The sequence below is a fragment of the Triticum urartu genome, chromosome 2A (assembly GCF_056163025.1).
Source record: "Triticum urartu cultivar PI428250 chromosome 2A, HENAU_Tu73, whole genome shotgun sequence".
NCBI lineage: Eukaryota > Viridiplantae > Streptophyta > Magnoliopsida > Poales > Poaceae > Triticum > Triticum urartu.
This window is the reverse complement of record NC_141874.1, coordinates 217,455,476-217,478,210: the sequence shown is the minus strand read 5'-3', so window position 1 is coordinate 217,478,210 and position 22,735 is coordinate 217,455,476. Positions and strand designations below refer to the sequence as shown.

The 22,735-nt window shown below is 42.0% G+C and overlaps 1 protein-coding gene across 1 annotated transcript in view; it reads right to left on the bottom strand.

Annotated features, from left to right (window-relative positions):
• Positions 1-429: 429 nt before the first annotated feature.
• LOC147984626 (uncharacterized) overlaps positions 430-22,735 on the bottom strand; it is a 37,293-nt gene continuing 14,987 nt past the window's right edge. Inside the window, exons 2-4 of the mRNA XM_087541183.1 lie at positions 1,125-1,315; positions 781-1,043; positions 430-680 (exon numbers count right to left, since the gene is read on the bottom strand). Coding sequence (XP_087397309.1) covers positions 430-680; positions 781-1,043; positions 1,125-1,315 — 705 coding nt within the window. The remainder of the gene's footprint in view (positions 681-780; positions 1,044-1,124; positions 1,316-22,735) is intronic.

Here is a 22,735-nt window from a genome sequence, read left to right as displayed (position 1 = left end):
CATGATATCCTCAGCATTTGCATGAGCTGTGAGCCAATAAAAACCGTGTCGAAACACCTTCGCAAATGAGGATCTTAAGCCGGCAAGATGAACACAATCACCGGAGTGGATCTCTTTGAGGATCTCTCAGCCCTCATCATGGGAGATGCAGCATAGAAAAACACCAGTGATGCTTCTTATGTGTAACTCGCCATGGACAATAGTCATCAACTTGGAACGACAGACGATCTGACGAACAATAAGTTCATCCTCAGGGTGCTCGCCTTGTGTTAGATAGGCCAAATAAGGAACCATCTAGTCTGGGGTGGCACGAAGAGCTGCTACCAACTATGCCTCTGGGTCAGGTATAGCCAGGTCTTCCTCGGATGGCAATTTGATAGAAGGATTATGAAGGACATCAAGGAAAACATTGGAGGGCACCGGCTTACGCTAAGAGCCAAGACATGACAATGCATAAGCCGCCTCGTTTAACCGCCTGTCAATGTGGCCCGCTTGATAACCCTTGAAGTGACCTGCACTGTTAGTCACCGCCTGCTGATAAGCCGCCATGAGGGGATCCCTGGAGTCCCATTTTCTAGAAACTTGCTGAGTAACCAAATCTGAGTTGCCCAAGCATCTGACCCAGCTAAGATTCATCTCCTTAGCCATTTGGAGACCATGGAGGAGGGCTTCGTACTTAGCTGCATTGTTGGTACAGGGAAACATGATCCTTAGAACGTAAAAAGTTTATCACCTCATGGGGAAGATAAGATAACTCCAGCCCCTGAGCCCTCCAACTACCTGGAACCATCAAAGTGAATAGTCCAATAAGTGTTGTCCGGTTTTCTTTGGGGACTTGAAGTTCAGTCCAATCTTTGATGAAGTCCACCAATGCTTGAGACTTGATCGCTGTCCAGGGCACATATTTCAGATGATGTGGCCCGAGCTCAATTGCCCACTTAGCAATCTGACCAGTGGATTCGTTGTTCTGGATGATATCTCCCAATGGGGCAGAGCTGACCACAATGATGGGGTGTTCCTGGAAATAATGCTCCAGCTTGCAACTAGCCATGAAGACACCAAGTAGATACCAGTTTATGCCAATGTGGATATCTCTTCTTGGACTCCGTCAAAACCTCGCTGACATAGTAGACTGGTCGTTGAACATGATTTCTTTCCCAGCCTCCTTGCACTCCATGACAACTGCAACACTTACCGCTTTGTTATTAGCAGCAATGTACAGGAGCATAGGCTCTTTGTCAATAGGAGCGGCCAAAATGGGTGGCTCAGCCAACTGTTTCTTGAGAGCTTCAAAAGCGTCATTGCCAGCATCGCTCTAGACGAAGTTATATGTTTTCTTCAGCATCTGGTATAAAGTAATGGCCTTCTCACCCAAGCGGCTTATGAACCTGCTTAAGGCGGCGATTCGACCCGCCATGCGCTGCACATCATTGATATTGGCCGGCTTACCCATGGAGGTCATTGTTTTGATTTTATCTGGGTTGGCCTCTATGCCTTGTTCAGACACCAAGAATCCTAGCAACTTGCCTGTGGGAACACAAAAAACACATTTGGCTGGGTTAAGCATCATCATGTACACCTGAAGATTGTCAAATGTCTCCTTGAGATCTGCCAATAACATTTCCTTCTTTCGAGACTGTACGACAATATTATCGACATAAGCATGAACGTTGAGATATGTGTAATCAACACACATACGCCAAGTGCCTTTCTTCTTGAGGACAAGTACTGAATTGGCCAGCTGTTGGGGAGCACAGTAATTTCAAAACAATTCCTACGCACACACAAGATCCATCTAGGTGATGCATAGCAACGAGAGGGGAGAGTGTTGTCCATGCACCCTCATAGACTGTAAGCGGAAGCGTTATGACAACACGGTTGATGTAGTCGTACGTCTTCACGATCCGATCGATCCTAGCACCGAAGGTATGGCACCTGCACGATCTGCACACGTTCAGCTTGGTGACATACAACGAACTCTAGATCCAGATGAGGTCGAGGGAGAGTTGCGTCAACACGACAGTGTGGTGACGGTGTTGATGAAGCTACCGGTGCAGGGCTTCGCCTAAGCACTGCAACAATCTGACCGAGGTGGAAATCTGTGGAGGGGGACATCGCACATGGCTAATATCAACTTTCATGTGTTCTAGGGTGCCCCCGACGTATATAAAGGAGGGAGGGGGAGGCCGGCCGGCCCTCTAGGCACGCCAAGGGGGGTGGAGTCCTCCTCCTAGTAGGAGTAGGACTCCCCCTTTCCTAGTCCCACTAGGAAAAGAAGGAAGAGGGAGAGGGAGAAAGGAAAGGGGGGCCGCCCCCACCCAATTCGGATTGCGCTTGGGGGGCGCCCTCCACCTCCCTGCCTCCTCTTCTCTCCCACTAGGGCCCAATAAGGCCCATTGACTCCCCGAGGGTTCCGGTAACCCCCCGGTACTACGGTAAATGCCCGAACTCACCCGGAACCATTCCGATGTCCAGACATAGCCTTCGAATATATCGATCTTTATGTCTCGACCATTTTGAGACTCCTTGTCATGTCCGTGATCTCATCCGGGACTCCGAACAACCTTCGGTACATCAAAACACATAAACTCATAATATCGATCGTCACCGAACGTTAAGTGTGCGGACCCTACGAGTTCGAGAACTATGTAGACATGACCGAGACTCATCTCCGGTCAATAACCAATAGCGGAACCTAGATGCTCATATTGGTTCCTACATATTCTACGAAGATCTTTATCGGTCAAACCGCATAACAACATGCGTTGTTCCCTTTGTCATCGGTATGTTACTTGCCCGAGATTCGATCGTTGGTATCTTAATACCTAGTTCAATCTTGTAACCGGCAAGTCTCTTTACTCATTCCGTTATGCAACATCCCATAACTAACTCATTAGTCACATTGCTTGCAAGGCTTATAGTGATGTGCATTACCGAGAGGGCCCAGAGATACCTCTCCGATACACGGAGTGACAAATCCTAATCTCGATCTATGCCAACTCAACAAACACCATCGGAGACACCTGTAGAGCATCTTTATAGTCACCCAGTTACGTTGTGACGTTTGATAGCACACAAAGTGTTCCTCCGGTATTCGGGAGTTGCATAATCTCATAGTCATAGGAACATGTATAAGTTATGGAGAAAGCAATAGCAGTAAACAAAACGATCAAAGTGCTAAGCTAACGGATGGGTCAAGTCAATCACATCATTCTCTAATGATGTGATACCATTCATCAAATGACAACTCTTTGTCCATGGCTAGAAAACTTAACCATCTTTGTTTAATGAGCTAGTCAAGTAGAGGCATACTAGTGACACTTTGTTTGTCTATGTATTCACACATGTACTAAGTTTCCGGTTAATACAATTCTAGCATGAATAATAAACATTTATCATGATATAAGGAAATATAAATAACAACTTTATTATTGCCTCTAGGGCATATTTCCTTCAGTCTCCCACTTGCACTAGAGTTAATAATCTAGATTATATTGTAATGATTCTAACACCCATGGAGTCTTGGTGCTGATCATGTTTTGCTCGTGAGAGAGGCTTAGTCAACGGGTATGCAATATTTAGATCCGTATGTATCTTGCAAATCTCTATGTCTCCCTCCTTGACTTGATCACGGATGGAATTGAAGCGTCTCTTGATGTGCTTGGTTCTCTTGTGAAATATGGATTCCTTTGCCAAGGCAATTGCACCATTCAGACCAGTGTCAAATCTTGCATCGACATAACTGTTTACGACAAGCTCTTTGTCACCTCCATAAACGAGAAACATATCCTTAGTCCTTTTCAGGTATTGCAGGATGTTCTTGACAGCTGTCAAGTGATCCACTCCTGGATTACTTTGGTACCTCCCTGCTAAACTGATAGCAAGGCACACATCAGGTCTGGTACACAGCATTGCATACATGATAGAACCTATGGCTGAAGCATAGGGAATGACTTTCATTTTCTCTCTTTCTTCTGCAGTGGTCGGGTATTGAATCTGATTCAACTTCACACCTTGTAACACAAGCAAGAACCCTTTATTTGCTTGATCCATTTTGAAATTCTTCAAAACTTTATCAAGGTATGTGCTTTGTGAAAGTCCAATTAAGCGTCTTGATCTATCTCTATAGATCCTGATGCCCAATATATAAGCAGCTTCACCAAGGTCTTTCATTGAAAAATTCTTATTCAAGTCTCCTTTTACGCTATTCAGAAATTCAGTATCATTTCTGATCAGCAATATGTCATCCACATATAATATCAGAAATGCTACAGAGCTCCCACTCACTTTCTTGTAATACAGGCTTCTCCAAAAGTCTTTATAAAACCATATGCTTTGATCACACTATCAAAGCGTATATTACAACTCCGAGAGGCTTGCACTAGTGCATAAATGGATCTATGGAGCTTGCACACTTTGTTAGAACCTTTTGGATCGAGAAAACCTTCTGGTTGCATCATATACAACTCTTCTTTAAGATATCCATTAAGGAATGCAGTTTTGACATCCATTTGCTAACTTTCATAATAATAAAATGCGGCAGTTGCTAACATGATTCGGACGGACTTAAGCATCGCTACAGGTGAGAAGGTCTCCTTGTAGTCAACTCCTCGAACTTGTTGAAAACCTTTCGCAAAAAGTCGAGCTTTGTAGACAGTAACATTACCGTCAGCGTCAGTCTTCTTCTTGAAGATCCATTTATTCTCTATGGCTTGCCGATCATCGGTCAAGTCAACCAAAGTCCACACTTTGTTCTCATACATGGATCCCTTCTCAGATTTCATGGCCTCAAGCCATTTTGTGTAATCTGGGGTCATCATCTCTTCCTCATAGTTTGTAGGCTCTTCATGGTCAAGTAACATGACCTCCAGAACAGGATTACCGTACCACTCTTGTGCGGATCTTACCCTGGTAGACCTACGAGGTTCGGTAGAAACTTGATCATAAGTTTGATGATCATCATCATTAGCTTCCTCACTTACTGGTGTAGGAATCACTGGAAACGATTTCTATGATGAACTATTTTCCAATAAGGGACTAGGTACAGTTACCTCGTCAAGTTCTACTTTCCTCCCACTCACTTCTTTCGAGAGAAACTCCTTCTCTAGAAAGGATCCATTCTTAGCAACGAATATCTTGCCTTAGGATCTGTGATAGAAGGTGTACCCAACAGTCTCCTTTGGGTATCCTATGAAGACACATTTCTCCGATTTGGGTTTGAGCTTATCAGGTTGAAGCTTTTTCACATGAGCATCGCAGCCCCAAATTTAAGAAACGACGACTTGGGTTTCTTGCCAAACCACAGTTCATAAGGTGTCGTCTCAATGGATTTCGATGGTGCCCTACTTAACATGAATGCAGCCATCTCTAAAGCATAACCCCAAAACGATAGCGGTAAATCAGTAAGAGACATCATAGATCGCACCATATCTAATAAAGTGCGGTTATGATGTTCGGACACACCATTACGCCGTGGTGTTCCAGGTGGCGTGAGTTGCGAAACTATTCCGCATTGTTTCAAATGAAGACCAAACTCGTAACTCAAATATTCTCCTCCACGATAAGATCATAGAAACTTTATTTTCTTGTTACGATGATTTTCCACTTCACTCTAAAATTCTTTGAACTTTTTAAATGTTCCAGACTTATGTTTCATCAAGTAGATAAACCCATATCTGCTCAAATCATCTGTGAAGGTAAGAAAATAACGATACCCACCGTGAGCAACATCACTCATCGGACCGCATACATCAGCATGTATAATTTCCAACAAGTCTGTTGCTCGCTCCATTGTTCCGGAGAACAGATTCTTAGTTATCTTGCCCATGAGGCATGGTTTGCAAGCATCAAGTGATTCATAATCAAGTGATTCCAAAAGCCCATCAGCATGGAGTTTCTTCATGCGCTTTACACCAATATGACCTAAATGGCAGTGCCACAAATAAGTTGCACTATCATTATTAAACTTATATCTTTTGGCTTCAATACTATGAATATGTGTATCACTACTATCAAGATTTAGTAAAAATAGACCACTCGTCAAGGGTGCATGGCCATAAAAGATAATACCCATATAAATAGAACAACCATTATTCTCTGATTTGAATGAATAACCGTCTCACATCAAACAAGATCCAGATATAATGTTCATGCTCAACGTTGGCACCAAATAACAATTATTCGAGTCTAAAACTACTACCGAAGGTAGATGTAGAGGTAGCGTGCCGACGGCGATCACATCGACTTTGGAACCATTTCCCACACGCATCATCACCTCGTCCTTAGCCAATCTTTGCTTAATCCGTAGCCCCTGTTTTGAGTTGCAAATATTAGCAACAGAACCAGTATCAATTACCCAGGCGCTACTGCGAGCATTAGTAAGGTACACATCAATAACATGTATATCAAATATACCTTTCACTTTGCCATCCTTCTTCTCCACCAAATACTTGGGACAGTTCCGCTTCAAGTGACCAGTCCTTTTGTAGTAGAAGCACTCAGTCTTAGGCTTAGGTCCAGGCTTGGGCTTCTTCACTTGAGCAGCAACTTGCTTGCCGTTTTTCTTGAAGTTCCCCGTCTTCCCTTTACCCTTTTTCTTGAAACTGGTGGTCTTGTTGACTATCAACACTTGATGCTCCTTGATTTCTACGTTCATAGCCATTAGCATTGCGAACTGCTTGGGAGTTGTCTTATCCATCCCCTGCATATTATAGTTCATCAGGAAGCTCTTGTATCTTGGTGGCAGTGATTGAAGAACTCTGTCAATGACACTATCATCAGGAAGATTAACTCCTAGCTGAGTCAAGTGGTTGTGGTACCCATACATTCTGAGTATATGTTCACTGACAAAACTATTCTCCTCCTTTTTGCAGCTGTAGAACTTATTGGAGACTTCATATCTCTCAATCCGGGCATTTGCTTGAAATATTAACTTCAACTCCTGGAACATCTCATATGCTCCATGACGTTCAAAATGTCGTTGAAGCCCCGGTTGTAAGCCGTAAAGCATGACACACTGAACTATCGAGTAGTCATCACCATTGCTCTGCTAGACTTTCATAACATCTGGTCTTGCTCCTGCAGCGGGTTTGTCACGTAGCGGTGCTTCCAGGACGTAATTCTTCTGTGCAACAATGAGGATAATCCTCAAGTTACGGACCCAGTCCATGTAATTGCTACCATCATCTTTCAACTTAGCTTTCTCTAGGAACGCATTAAAATTCAATGGAACAACAACACGGGCCATCTATCTACAACAACATAGACATGCAAAATACTATCAGGTACTAAGTTCATGATAAATTAAAGTTCAATTAATCATATTACTTAAGAACTCCCAATTAGATAGACATCCCTCTAATCATCTAAGTGATCACGTGATCCATATCAACTAAACCATGTTCGATCATCACGTGAGATGGAGTAGTTTTCAATGGTGAACATCACTATGTTGATCATATCTACTATATGATTCACGCTCGACCTTTCGGTCTCAGTGTTCCGAGGCCATATCTGCATATGCTAGGCTCATCAAGTTTAACCCGAGTATTCTGCATGTGCAAAACTGGCTTGTACCCATTGTATGTGAACGTAGAGCTTATCACACCCGGTCATCACGTGGTGTCTTGGCACGACGAACTGTAGCAACGGTGCATACTCAGGGAGATCATCTTATAATTCTACCGCCGAACTAAGCAAAATAAGATGCATAAATGATAAACATCACATGCAATAAAATATAAGTGATATGATATGGCCATCATCATCTTGTGCCTTTGATCTCCATCTCCAAAGCACCTTCATGATCACCATCGTCACCGGCTTGACACCTTCCATCGAAGCATCATTGTCATGTCGCCAACTATTGCTTCTATAACTATCGCTACCGCTTAGTGATAAAGTAAAGCAATTACATGGCGATTGCATTTCATACAATAAAGCGACAACCATATGGCTCCTGCCAGTTGCCGATAACTCTGTTACAAAACATGATAATCTCATACAATAAAATTTAGCATCTTGTCTTGACCATATCACATCACAACATGCCCTGCAAAAACAAGTTAGACGTCCTCTACTTTGTTGTTGCCAGTTTTACGTGGCTGCTATGGGCTGAGCAAGAACCGTTCTTACCTACGCATCAAAACCACAACTCGGTATAGTGATTGCTTTTTGATCTTCAGAAAGAACCATGTTCATTGAATCCGATTCAACTAAAGTTGGAGAAACAGACACCCACTAGCCACCTATGTGCGAAGCACGTGAGTAGAACCAGTCTCACGTAAGCGTACACGTAATGTCGGTCTGAGCCGCTTCATCCAACAATACCACTGAATCAAGAATTCACTAGTGACGGCAAGCAATATGTATATACCCATGCCCACAACTCCTTTGTGTTCTACTCGTGCATATAACATCTACGCATAGACCTGGCTCGGATGCCACTGTTGGGGAACACAGTAATTTCAAAAAAAATCCTACGCACACGTAAGATCCATCTAGGTGATGCATAGCAACAAGATGGGAGATTCTTGTCCACGTACCCTCGTAGACCATAAGCGGAAGCGTTATGACAACGCGGTTGATGTAGTCGTACGTCTTCACGATCCGACCAATCCTAGAACCGAAGGTACGACACCTCCGTGATCTGCACACATTCAGCTCGGTGACATCCCACAAACTCTAGATCCAATTGAGGTCGAGGGGGAGTTGCGTCAATGATACGTCTGCAACGTATCTATAATTTTTGATTGCTCCATGCTATATTATCTACTGTTTTGGACATTATTGGGCTTTATTATCCACTTTTATATTATTTTTGGGACTAACCTATTAACCGGAGGCCCAACCCAGAATTGCTGTTTTTTTGCCTGTTTTAGGGTTTCGAAGAAAAGGAATATCAAACGGAGTCCAAACGGAATGAAACCTTCGGGAACGTGATTTTCTCACCGAATACAACTCAGGAGACTTGGACCCTACGTCAAGCCAACTAACAGGAGGCCACGAGGTAGGGGGGCGTGCCTGCCCCCCCCAGGCACGCCCTCCACCCTCGTGGGCCCCCTATTGCTCCACCGATGTACTTCTTCCTCCTATATATATCCACGTACCCCTGAACGATCAGAACAAGAGCCAAAACCCTAATTCCACCGCCGTAACTTTCTATATCCACGAGATCCCATCTTGGGGCCTGTTTCGGAGCTCCGCCGGAGGGGGCATCGATCACGGAGGGCTTCTACATCAACACCATAGCCTCTCCGATGAAGTGTCAGTAGTTTACTTCAGACCTACGGGTCCATAGTTAGTAGCTACACGGCTTTTTCTCTCTTTTTGGATCTCAATACAATGTTCTCCCCCTCTCTTGTGGAGGTCTATTCGATGTAATCTTCATTTTGCGGTGTGTTTGTTGAGACCGATGAATTGTGGGTTTATGATCAAGTCTATCTATGAATAATATTTGAATCTTCTCTGAATTCTTTTATGTATGATTGGTTATCTTTGCAAGTCTCTTCGAATTATCAATTTGGTTTGGCCTACTAGATTGATGTTTCTTGCAATGGGAGAAGTGCTTAGCTTTGGGTTCAATCTTGCGGTGTCCTTTCCCGGTGACAGTAAGGGCAGCAAGGCACGTATTGTATTGTTGCCATCGAGGATAACAAGATGGGGTTTTCTTCATATTGCATGAGTCTATCCCTCTACATCATGTCATCTTGCTTAAGGCGTTACTCTGTTTTTAACTTAATACTCTAGATGCATGCTGGATAGAGGTTGATGAGTGGAGTAATAGTAGTAGATGCAGGCACGAGTCGGTCTACTTGTCTCGGATGTGATCCCTATATACATGATCATACCTAGATATGCTCATAACTATGCTCAATTCTGTCAATTGCTCAATAGTAATTTGTTCATCAACCGTAGAATACTTATGCTCTCGAGAGAAGACACTAGTGAAACCTATGGCCCCTGAGTCTATCTTTATCATATCAATCTCCTACTACTTAGTTATTTACTTTGCCATTTACTTTGCCTTTATTTTACTTTGTATCTTTATCATAAAAGTACCAAAAATATTATCTTATCATATCTATCAGATCTCACTCTCGTAAGTGGCCCTATAGAGATTGACAACCCCTATTTGCGTTGGTTGCGAGGATTTATTTGTTTTGTGCAGGTGCGAGGGACTCGCGCGTAGCCTCCCACTGGATTGATACCTTGGTTCTCAAAAACTGAGGGAAATACTTACGCTACTTTGCTGCATCAGCCCTTCCTTTTCGGGGAAAACCAACGCAGTGCTAAAAGAGGTAGCAAGAAGGATTTCTGGCATCGTTGCCGGGGAGGTCTACGCAAAATTCAACATACCAAGTACCCATCACATACCCTTATCTCCCGCATTACATTATTTGCCATTTGCCTCTCGTTTTCCTCTCCCCCAATTCACCCTTGCCGTTTTATTCGCCCTCTCTCTCTCTCTATCCTCCCTCTCTTTCTCTATTTGCCCCTTTTTGTTCGCTTGCTTTTTGTTTGCTTGTGTGTTAGTTTGCTTGCTTGTCGTTATGGCTAGTCCCTTATCTTCTCTGTTGTCTCCTGAGAATGAAATTCTAAATTTTAAGCAAAGGGAGGGTGAAAATCTAAAAGATGCTTGGTATAGAATTTGCAATGCTCAAAATAAATCTTCTAGGAAGCAATCTACTACCATTGTCCTTCGCAATTTTTATGTGGGCATTACTCCTTGCACCGTTATGTTCTTGATACTATTACCGGAGGGAATTTTTTGGGTAGCCATACTTTTGGTTCTTATAATGCTATGTTAGATTTATTTGGCTCCCCCCTCTTTTGGTTTATGGAACTATATTAACTTTGGAGCATGTAATGCAAAGGCTTGAAATTATTGAAAATAAGGTTGCTACCATAGAGTTAATTGAAAATTTGGATAAAAAGATCCACAGCCGAATCTCTCAATATGGACCTAAAGTAGGAGTTACTTTGAAAGATATTAAAGAAAAGGAACCCATAGTTAATGAGAAAATAAATCACGATTCCGTTAGGATCGATAAACTTGAGAATATTATTACAAATTTGGGAACCGCTTTTTCTTACATAAAGAATACTCCAAGTTCCTCCACTAAAGTTGCCAAGCTTATGTATGTTCCTAAAAATAAGGGTGAATCATCTAGTAAGGAAAATGCGGATCTTAAATCTATAAGTGTTCATCCCAATCTTTTTGCTATCATTATGGAACCATTTGTTATAAATAATTTTTTTGATATTGTGCCTAAAAGATTGATAATTAATAAAAAGAAAGGAACTCCTAAAGATGGTATATGCCTCATTGAAGAATTGCATACCAAAGATGGCAATACCTAGATATATTCTTGCTTGTTATGCCTAGCTAGGGGCGTTAAATGACAGCGCTTGTTGGGAGGCAACCCAATTTTATTTTTATTCCTTGATTTTTGCTCCTGATTAGTAATAAATAAATTATTTAGCCTCTGTTTGGTTGTTTTTGTGTGTGTTTAATTAGTGTTTGTGCCAAGTAGAACCGTTGGGAAGACTTGGGGAAAGTCTTGTTGAACTTGCTGTAAAAAACAGAAACTTTAGTGCTCACGAGAACTGCTGTAATTTTTATTTGGCAAGTAATATTTAGTTAATTATTTTTGAATATGATTAATAGATAAATTACTCACGTCCAGAAATTTATTTTAGAATTTTTAGGGTTCCAGATCTTGCGCTAGCTACAGATTACTACAGACTGTTCTGTTTTTGACATGTTCTGTTTTGCGTTTGTTGTTTTCTTATTTTGATGAATCTATGGCTAGTAAATTAGTTTATAAACCATACAGAAGTTGGAATGCAATAGGTATAACACCCATATAAATAAATAATGAGTTCATTACAGTACCTTGAAGTGGTCTTTTGTTTTCTTCGCTAACGGAGCTCACGAGATTTTCTACTTTAAGTTTTGTGTTGTGAAGTTTTCAAGTTTTGGGTAAAGATTTGATGGATTATGGAAGAAGGAGTGGCAAGAGCCTAAGCTTGGGTATGCCCATGGCACCCCCAAGATAATCTAAGGACACCTAAAATCCAAAGCTTGGGGATGCCCCGGAAGGCATCCCCTCTTTCGTCTACTTCTATCGGTAACTTTACTTGGAGCTATATTTTTATTTACCACATGATATGTGTTTTGCTTGGAGCGTCTTTATTTATTTGAGTCTTTGCTTATTAGTTTACCACAATCTTACTTTATATACACACCTTTTGAGAGAGCCATACATCATTTGGAATTTGTTAGAATACTCTATGTGCTTCGCTTATATCTTTTGAGTTATATAATTTTGCTCTAGTGCTTCACTTATATCTTTTAGAGCACGGTGGTGGATTTGTTTTATAGAAACTATTGATCTCTCATGCTTCACTTAGATTATTTTGAGAGTCTTAATAGCATGGTAATTTGCTTAAAATCCTAATATGCTTGGTATGCAAGATTAATAATAAAACTCTCTTATGAGTGTGTTGAATATTATGAGAAGTTTGATATTTGATAATTGTTTTGAGATATGGAGATGGTGATATTAAAGTCATGCTAGTTGAGTAGTTGTGAATTTGAGAAATACTTGTGTTGAAGCTTGCGATTCCTGTAGCATGCACGTATGGTGAACCGTTATGTGATGAAGTCGGAGCATGATTTATTTATTGATTGTCTTCCTTATGAGTGGCGGTCGGGGACGAGCGATGGTATTTTCCTACCAATCTATCCCCCTAGGAGCATGCGCATAATACTTTGCTTTGATAACTTGTAGATTTTTGTAATAAGTATATGAGTTCTTTATGACTAATGTTGAGTTCATGGATTATATGCACTCTCACCATTCCACCTTTGCTAGCCTCTCTAATACCGTGCACCTTTCGCCGGTATCATACACCCACCATATACCTTCCTCAAAACAGCCACCACACCTACCTACTATGGCATTTCCATAGCCATTCCGAGATATATTGCCATGCAAATTTCCACCGTTCTGTTCATGACACACTCCATCATTGTCATATTGCTTAGCATGATCATGTAGTTGACATAGTATTTGTGGCAAAGCCACCATTCATAATTATTTCATACTTCTCACTCATGCATCATTGCATATCCTGGCACACCGCTGGAGGCATTCATATAGAGTCATATCTTGTTCTAAGTATTGAGTTGTAATTATTGAGTTGTAAGAAAAATAAAAGTGTGATGATCATCATTATTAGAGCATTGTCCCAAGTGAGGAAAGGATGATGGAGACTATGATTCCCCCACAAGTCGGGATGAGACTCCGGACGAAAAAGAAAGAAAGAAAAGAGGCCATAAAAAAGAGAGAAAAGGCCCAAATAAAAAATGATGAGAGAAAAAGAGAGAAGGGACAATGTTACTATCCTTTTACCACACTTGTGCTTCAAAGTAGCACCATGATCTTCATAGTAGAGAGTCTCTCATGTTATCACTTTCATATACTAGTGGGAATTTTCCATTATAGAAACAATGACGGGCTTCCTCAAAATTGTCCTAGGTCTTCATGAGCAAGCAAGTCTAATGCACACCCACTTAGTTTCTTTTTAAGCTTTCATATACTTATAGCTCTAGTGCATCCCTTGCATGGCAATCCCTACTCACTCACATTGATATCTATTGATGGGCATCTCCATAGCCCGTTGATGCGCCTAGTTGATGTGAGACTATATTCCCCTTTTTGTCTTCTCCACAACCACCACTCTATTCCACCTATAGTGCTATATCCATGGCTCACGCTCATGTATTGCGTGAAGATTGAAAAAGTTTGAGAATATCAAAAGTATGAAACAATTGTTTGGCTTGTCATCGGGGTTGTGCATGATTTAAATATTTTGTGTGGTGAAGATAGATCATAGCCAGACTATATGATTTTGTAGGGATAGCTTTCTTTAGCCATGTTATTTTGAGAAGACATAATTGCTTTGTTAGTATGCTTGAAGTATTATTATTTTCTATGTAAATATTAACTTTTGTCTTGAATCTTTCGAATCTGAATATTCATACCACAATTAAGAAGAATTACATTAAAATTGAGCCAAGTAGCACTCCACATTAAAAAATTTGTTTTTATCATTTACCTACTCGAGGACGAGCAGGAATTAAGCTTGGGGATGGTTGATACGTCTCCAATGTATCTATAATTTATGATTGCTCCATGCTATATTATCTACTGTTTTGGACATTATTGGGCTTTATTATCCACTTTTATATTATTTTTGGGACTAACCTATTAACCGGAGGCCCAACCCAGAATTGCTGTTTTTTGCCTGTTTTAGGGTTTCGAAGAAAAGGAATATCAAACGGAGTCCAAATGGAATGAAACCTTCGGGAACGTGATTTTCTCACCGAATACAACTCAGGAGACTTGGACCCTACGTCAAGCCAACTAACAGGAGGCCACGAGGTAGGGGGGCGCGCCTGCCCCCCCAGGCGCGCCCTCCACCCTCATGGGCCCCCTGTTGCTCCACCGACGTACTTCTTCCTCCTATATATCCACGTACCCCCAAACGATCAGAACAGGAGCCAAAACCCTAATTCCACCACCGTAACTTTCTGTATCCACGAGATCCCATCTTGGGGCCTGTTCCGGAGCTCCGCCGGAGGGGGCATCGATCATGGAGGGCTTCTACATCAACACCATAGCCTCTCCGATGAAGTGTGAGTAGTTTACTTCAGACCTATGGGTCCATAGTTAGTAGCTAGATGGCTTCTTCTCTCTTTTTGGATCTCAATACAATGTTCTCAGCCTCTCTTGTGGAGATCTATTCGATGTAATCTTCTTTTTGCGGTGTGTTTGTTGAGACCGATGAATTGTGGGTTTATGATCAAGTCTATCTATGAATAATATTTGAATCTTCTCTGAATTCTTTTATGTATGATTGGTTATCTTTGCAAGTCTCTTCGAATTATCAGTTTGCTTTGCCTATTAGATTGATCTTTCTTGCAATGGGAGAAGTGCTTAGCATTGGGTTCAATCTTGCGGTGTCCTTTCCCGGTGATAGTAAGGGCAGCAAGACACGTATTGTATTGTTGCAATCGAGGATAACAAGATGGGGTTTTCTTCATATTGCATGAGTCTATCCCTCTACATCATGTCATCTTGCTTAAGGCGTTACTCTGTTTTTAACTTAATACTCTAGATGCATGCTGGCTAGCGGTCGATGAGTGGAGTAATAGTAGTAGATGCAGGCAGGAGTCGGTCTACTTGTCTCGGACGTGATGCCTATATACATGATCATACCTAGATCTTCTCATAACTATGCTCAATTCTATCAATTGCTCAACAGTAATTTGTTCACCCACCGTAGAATACTTATGCTCTCGAGAGAAGCCACTAGTGAAACCTATGGCCCCCGGGTCTATCTTTATCATATCAATCTCCTACTACTTAGTTATTTACTTTCCCATTTACTTTGCCTTTATTTTACTTTGTATCTTTATCATAAAAATACCAAAAATATTATCTAATCATATCTATCAGATCTCACTCTCGTAAGTGGCCCTATATGGATTGACAACCCCTATTTGCGTTGGTTGCGAGGATTTATTTGTTTTTTGCAGGTGCGAGGGACTCGCGCGTAGCCTCCTACTAGATTGATACCTTGGTTCTCAAAAACTGAGGGAAATACTTACACTACTTTGCTGCATCATCCCTTCCTCTTCAGGGAAAACCAACGCAGTGCTAAAAGAGGTAGCAGTCAACATGACAGTGTGGTGATGGTGATGATGAAGCTACCGACGCAGGGCTTCCCCTAAGCACTGCAACGATATGACCGAGGTGGAAATCTGGGGAGGGGGGCATCGCACATGGCTAAGATCAACTTTGATGTGTTCTAGGGTGCCCCCCGACATATATAAAGGAGGGAGTGGGAGGCCGGCTGGCCCTCTAGGCACGCCAAGGGGGGAGGAGTCCTCCTCCTAGTAGGAGTGGGACTCCCCCCTTTCCTAGTCCCACTAGGAAAAGAAGGAAGAGGGAGAGGGAGAAAGGAAAGGGGGGCCGCCCCCCACCCAATTCGGATTGGGCTTGCGGGGGCGCGCCCTCCACCTTGCTGCCTCCTCTTGTCTCCCACAAGGGCCCAATAAGGCCCCTTGACTCCCCGGGGGGTTCCGGTAACCCCCCGGTACTCCGGTAAATGCCCGAACTCATACGGAACCATTCCGATGTCCAAACATAGCCTTCCAATATAACGACCTTTATGTCTCGACCATTTCGAGACTCCTCGTCATGTTCGTGATCTCATTCGGGACTCCGAACAATCTTCGGTACATCAAAACACATAAACTCATAATACCGATCATCATCGAACGTTAAGCATGCGGACCCTACGGGTTCGAGAACTATGTAGACATGACCGAGACTCATCTCTGATCAATAATCAATAGCGGAACCTAGATGCTCATATTGGTTCCTACATATTCTACGAAGATCTTTATCGGTCAAACTGATAACAACATACGGTGTTCGCTTTGTCATCGGTATGTTACTTGCCCGAGATTCGATCGTCGGTATCTTGATACCTAGTTCAATCTTGTTACCAGCAAGTCTCTTTACTCGTTCCGTAATGCAACATCCCGTAACTAACTCATTAGTCACATTACTTGCAAGGCTTATAGTGATGTGAATTACCGAGAGGGCCCAGAGATACCTCTCCGATACACAGAGGGACCAATCCTAATCTCGATCTATGCCAACTCAACAAACACCATCGGAGACACCTCTAGAGCATCTTTATAGTCACCCAGTTACATTGTGACATTTGATAGAACACTAAGCGTTCCTCCGGTATTTGGGAGTTGCATAATCTCATTGTCATAGGAACATGTATAAGTTATGGAGGAAGCAATAGCAGTAAACTAAACGATCAAAGTGCTAAGCTAACAGATGGGTCAAATCAATCACATCATTCTCTAATGATGTGATCCCGTTCATCAAATGACAACTCTTTGTCCATGTCTAGGAAACTTAACCATCTTTGATTAACGAGCTAGTCAAGTAGAGGCATACTAGTGACACTCTGCTTGTCTATGTGTTCACACATGTACTAAGTTTCCGGTTAATACAATTCTAGCATGAATAATAATCATTTATCATGATATAAGGAAATATAAATAACAACTTTATTATTGCCTCTAGGGCATATTTCCTTCAGTCTCCTACTTGCATTAGAGTCAATAATCTAGATTACATTGTAATGATTCTAGCACCCATGTAGTCTTGGTGCTGATCATGTTTTCCACGTGAGAGAGGCTTAGTCAAGGGTATGCAATATTTAGATCCGTATGTATCTTGAAAATCTCTATGTCTCCCTCATTGACTTGATCGCGGATGGAATTGAAGCGTCTCTTGATGTGCTTGGTTTTCTTGTGAAATCTGGATTCCTTTGCCAAGGCAATTGCCCCAGTATTGTCACAAATGATTTTCATTGGACCCGATGCACTAGGTATGACACCTAGATCGGATATGAATTCCTTCATCCAGACTCCTTCATTTGCTGCTTCCGAAGCAGCTACGTACTCCGCTTCACACGTAGATCCCGCCGCGATGCTCTGCTTGGAATTGCACCAGCTGACAGCTCCACCATTCAATAAAAATACGTATCCGGTTTGTGACTTAGAGTCATCCGGATCAGTATCAAATCTTGCATCGACATAACCATTTATGACGAGCTCCCTGTCACCTCCATGAACGAGAAACATATCCTTAGTCCTTTTCAGGTATTTCAGGATGTTCTTGACAGCTGTCCAGTGATCCACTCCTGGATTACTTTGGTACCACCCTGCTAAACTGATAGCAAGGCACACATCAGGTCTGGTACACAGCATTGCATACATGATAGAACCTATGGCTGAAGCATAGGGAATGACTTTCATTTTCTCTCTTTCTTCTGCAGTGGTCGGGCATTGAGTCTGATTCAACTTCACACCTTGTAACATAGGCAAGAACCCTTTATTTGCTTGATCCATTTTGAAATTCTTCAAAACTTTATCAAGGTTTGTGCTTTGTGAAAGTCCAATTAAGCGTCTTGATCTATCTCTATAGATCCTGATGCCCAATATATAAGCAGCTTCACCAAGGTCTTTCATTGAAAAATTCTTATTCAAGTCTCCTTTTACGCTATTCAGAAATTCAGTATCATTTCCGATCAGCAATATGTCATCCAGATATAATATCAGAAATGCTACAGAGCTCCCACTCACTTTATTGTAAATACAGGCTTCTCCAAAAGTCTTTATAAAACCATATGCTTTGATCACACTATCAAAGCGTATATTCCAAATTCGAGAGGCTTGCACCAGTCCATAAATGGATCGCTGGAGCTTGCACACTTTGTTAGCACCTTTCGGATCAACAAAACCTTCTGGTTGCGTCATATGTAACTCTTCTTTAAGATATCCATTTAGGAATGCAGTTTTGACATCCATTTGCCAAATTTCATAATTATAAAATGCGGCAGTTGCTAACATGATTCAGACGGACTTAAGCATGGCTACGGGTGAGAAGGTCTCATCGTAGTCAACTCCTTGAACTTGTCGAAAACCTTTCGCAACAAGTCGAGCTTTGTAGACAGTAACATTACCGTCAGCGTCAGTCTTCTTCTTGAAGATACATTTATTCTCTATGGCTTGCCGATCATCGGACAAGTCAACCAAAGTACACACTTTGTTCTCATACATGGATCCCTTCTCAAATTTCATGTCCTCAAGCCATTTTGCGGAATCCGGGCTCATCATCGCTTCCTCATAGTTCGTAGGCTCGTCATGGTCAAGTAACATGACCTCCAGAACAGGATTACCGTACCACTGTTGTGCGGATCTTACTCTAGTAGACCTACGAGGTTCGGTAGAAACTTGATCATAAGTTTCATGATCATCATCATTAGCTTCCTCACTTACTGGTGTAGGAATCACTATAACCGATTTCTGTGATGAACTACTTTCCAAAAAGGGAGTAGGTACAATTATCTCATCAAGTTCTACTTTCCTCCCACTCACTTCTTTCGAGAGAAACTACTTCTGTAGAAAGGATCCATTCTTAGCAACGAATATCTTGCCTTTGGATGTGTGATAGAAGGTGTACCCAACAGTTTCCTTTGGGTATCGTATGAAGACACATTTCTCCGATTTGGGTTCGAGCTTACCAGGTTGAAGCTTTTTCACATAAGCATCGCAGCCCCAAACTTCAAGAAACGATAACTTGGGTTTCTTGCCAAACCAGAGTTCATAAGGTGTCGTCTCAATGGATTTAGAAGGTGCCCTATTTAACGTGAATGCAGCCGTCTCTAAAGCATAACCCCAAAATGATAGCGGTAAATCAGTAGGAGACATCATAGATCGCACCATATCTAATAAAGTACGATTATGACGTTCGAGCACACCATTACGCTGTGGTGTTCCGGGTGGCGTGAGTTGCGAAACTATTCCGCATTGTTTCAAATGAAGACCAAACTCGTAAGTCAAATATTCTCCTCCACGATCAGATCGTAGAAACTTTATTTTCTTGTTACGATGATTTTCCACTTCACTCTGAAATTCTTTGAACTTTTCAAATGTTTCAGACTTATGTTTCATCAAGTAGATATACCCATATCTGCTCAAATCATCTATGAAGGTCAGAAAATAATGATACCTGCCACGAGCATCAACACTCATCGGACCGCATAGATCGGTATGTATTATTTCCAACAAGTCTGTTGCTCGCTCCATTGTTCCGGAAAACGGAGTCTTGGTCATCTTGCCCATGAGGCATGGTTCGCAAGCATCAACTGATTCATAATCAAGTGATTCCAAAAGCCCATCAGCATGGAGTTTCTTCATGCGCTTTACACCAATATGACCTAAACAGCGGTGCCACAAATAAGTTGCACTGTCATTATTAAACTTATATCTTTTGGCTTCAATACTTTGAATATGTGTATCACTACTATCAAGATTTAGTTAAAAATAGACCACTCATCATGGGTGCATGACCATAAAAGATATTATTCATATAAATAGAGAAACCATTATTCTCTGATTTAAATGAATAACCGTCTCACATCAAACAAGAACCAGATATAATGTTCATGCTTAACGCTGGCACCAAATAACAATTATTCAGGTCTAAAACTAATCCCGAAGGTAGATGTAGAGGTAGCGTGCCAACAGCGATCACATCGACTTTGGAACCATTTCCCACGCGCATCGTCACCTGTCCTTTGCCAATCTTCGCTTAATCCATAGCCCCTGTTTCGAGTTGCAAATATTAGCAACATAACCAGTATCAAATTCCCAGGCGCTACTGCGAGCATTAGTAAGGTACACATCAATAATATGTATATCAAATATACCTTTCACTTTGCCATCCTTCTTCTCCGCCAAATACTTGGGCAGTTCTGCTTCCAATGATCAGTCCCTTTGCAGTAGAAGCACTCAGTCTCAGGCTTAGGTCCAGCCTTGGGCTTCTTCACTTGAGCAGCAACTTGCTTGCCGTTCTTCTTGAAGTTCCCCTTCTTCCCTTTACCTTTTTTCTTGAAACTGGTGGTGTTGTTGACTATCAACACTTGATGCTCCTTCTTGATTTCTACCTTCACAACTTTTATCATTGCGAAGAGCTCAGGAATTGTCTTATCCATCCCTTGCATATTATAGTTCATCACGAAGCTCTTGTATCTTGGTGGCAGTGATTGAAGAACTCTGTCAATGACACTATCATCAGGAGGATTAACTCCTAGCCGAGTCAAGTGGTTGTGGTACCCAGACATTCTGAGTATATGTTCACTGACTGAACTATTCTCCTCCATTTTGCAGCTGTAGAACTTATTGGAAACTTCATATCTCTCAATCCGAGAATTTTCTTGAAATATTAACTTCAACTCCTGGAACATCTCATATGCTCCATGACATTCAAAATGTCGTTGAAGCCCTGGTTCTAAGCCGTAAAGCATGGCACACTGAACTATCGAGTAGTCATCAGCTTTGCTCTGCCAGACGTTCATAACATCTGGTGTTGCTCCTGCAACGGATTTGTCACCTAGCCGTGCTTCCATGATGTAATTCTTCTGTGCAACAATGAGGATAATCCTCAAGTTACGGACCCAGTCCGTGTAATTGCTACCATCATCTTTCAACTTAGCTTTCTCTAGGAACGCATTAAAATTCAACGGAACAACAACACAGGCCATCTATCTACAACAACGTAAACATGCAAAATACTATGAGGTACTAAGTTCATGAAAATTTAAGTTCAATTAATCATATTACTTAAGAACTCCCAGTTAGATAGACATCCCTCTAATCATCTAAGTGATCACCTGATCCATATCAACTAAACCATGTCTGATCATCACGTGAGATGGAGTAGTTTTCAATGGTGAACATCAGTATGTTGATCATATCTACTATATGATTCACGCTCGATCTTTCGGTCTCAGTGTTCCGAGGCCATATATGTATATGCTAGGCTCGTCATGTTTAACCCGAGTATTCTGCGTGTGCAAAACTGGCTTGTACCCGTTGTATGTGAACGTAGAGCTTATGACACCCGATCATCACGTGGTGTCCCGGCACGGCGAACTGTAGCAACGGTGCATACTCAGGGAGATCATCTTATACTGCTACCGCCGAACTAAGCAAAATAAGATGCATAGAGGATAAACATCACATGCAATCAAATATAAGTGATATGATATGGCCATCATCATCTTGTGCCTTTGATCTCCATCTCCAAAGCACCTTCATGATCACCATCATCACCGGCTTGACACCTTCCATCGAAGCATTGTTGTCGTCTCGCCAACTATTGCTTGTACAACTATCGCTACCGTTTAGTTATAAAGTAAAGCAATTACATGGCGATTGTATTTCATACAATAAAGCGACAACCATATGGGTCCTGCCAGTTGCCGATAACTCTGTTACAAAACATGATCATCTCATACAATAAAATTTAGCATCATGTCTTGACCATATCACATCACAACATGCCGTGCAAAAACAAGTTAGACGTCCTCTACTTTGTTGTTGCAAGTTTTACGTGGCTCCTACGGGCTGAGCAAGAACCATTCTTACCTACGCATCAAAAACCACAACGCGATATAGTGATTTCTTTTTGATCTTCAGAAAGAACCTTGTTCATTGAATCCGATTCAACTAAAGTTGGAGAAACAGACACCCACTAGCCACCTATGTGCGAAGCACATCGGTAGAACCAGTCTCGCGTAAGTGTACGCGTAACGTCGGTCTGAGCCGCTTCATCCAACAATACCGCTGAATCAAGAACCAACTAGTGACGACAAGCAATATGTATATACCCACGCCCACAACTCCTTTGTGTTCTACTCGTGCATATAACATCTACGCATAGACCTAGCTCGAATGCCACTGTTGGGGAACGCAGTAATTTCAAAAAAAAATCCTGCACACATGCAAGATCCATCTAGGTGATGCATAGCAACGAGAGGGGAGAGTGTTTTCCATGTACCCTCGTAGACCATAAGCGGAAGCGTTATGGCAATGCGGTTGATGTAGTCGTACGTCTTCATGATCCGACCGATCCTAGCATCGAAGGAATGGCACCTCCGCGATCTGCACACGTTCAGCTCGGTGATGTCCCACGAACTCTAGATCCAGCTGAGGTCGAGGGAGGGTTGCATCAACACGACGGTGTCGTGATAGTGATGATGAAGCTACTTGCGTAGGGCTTCGCCTAAG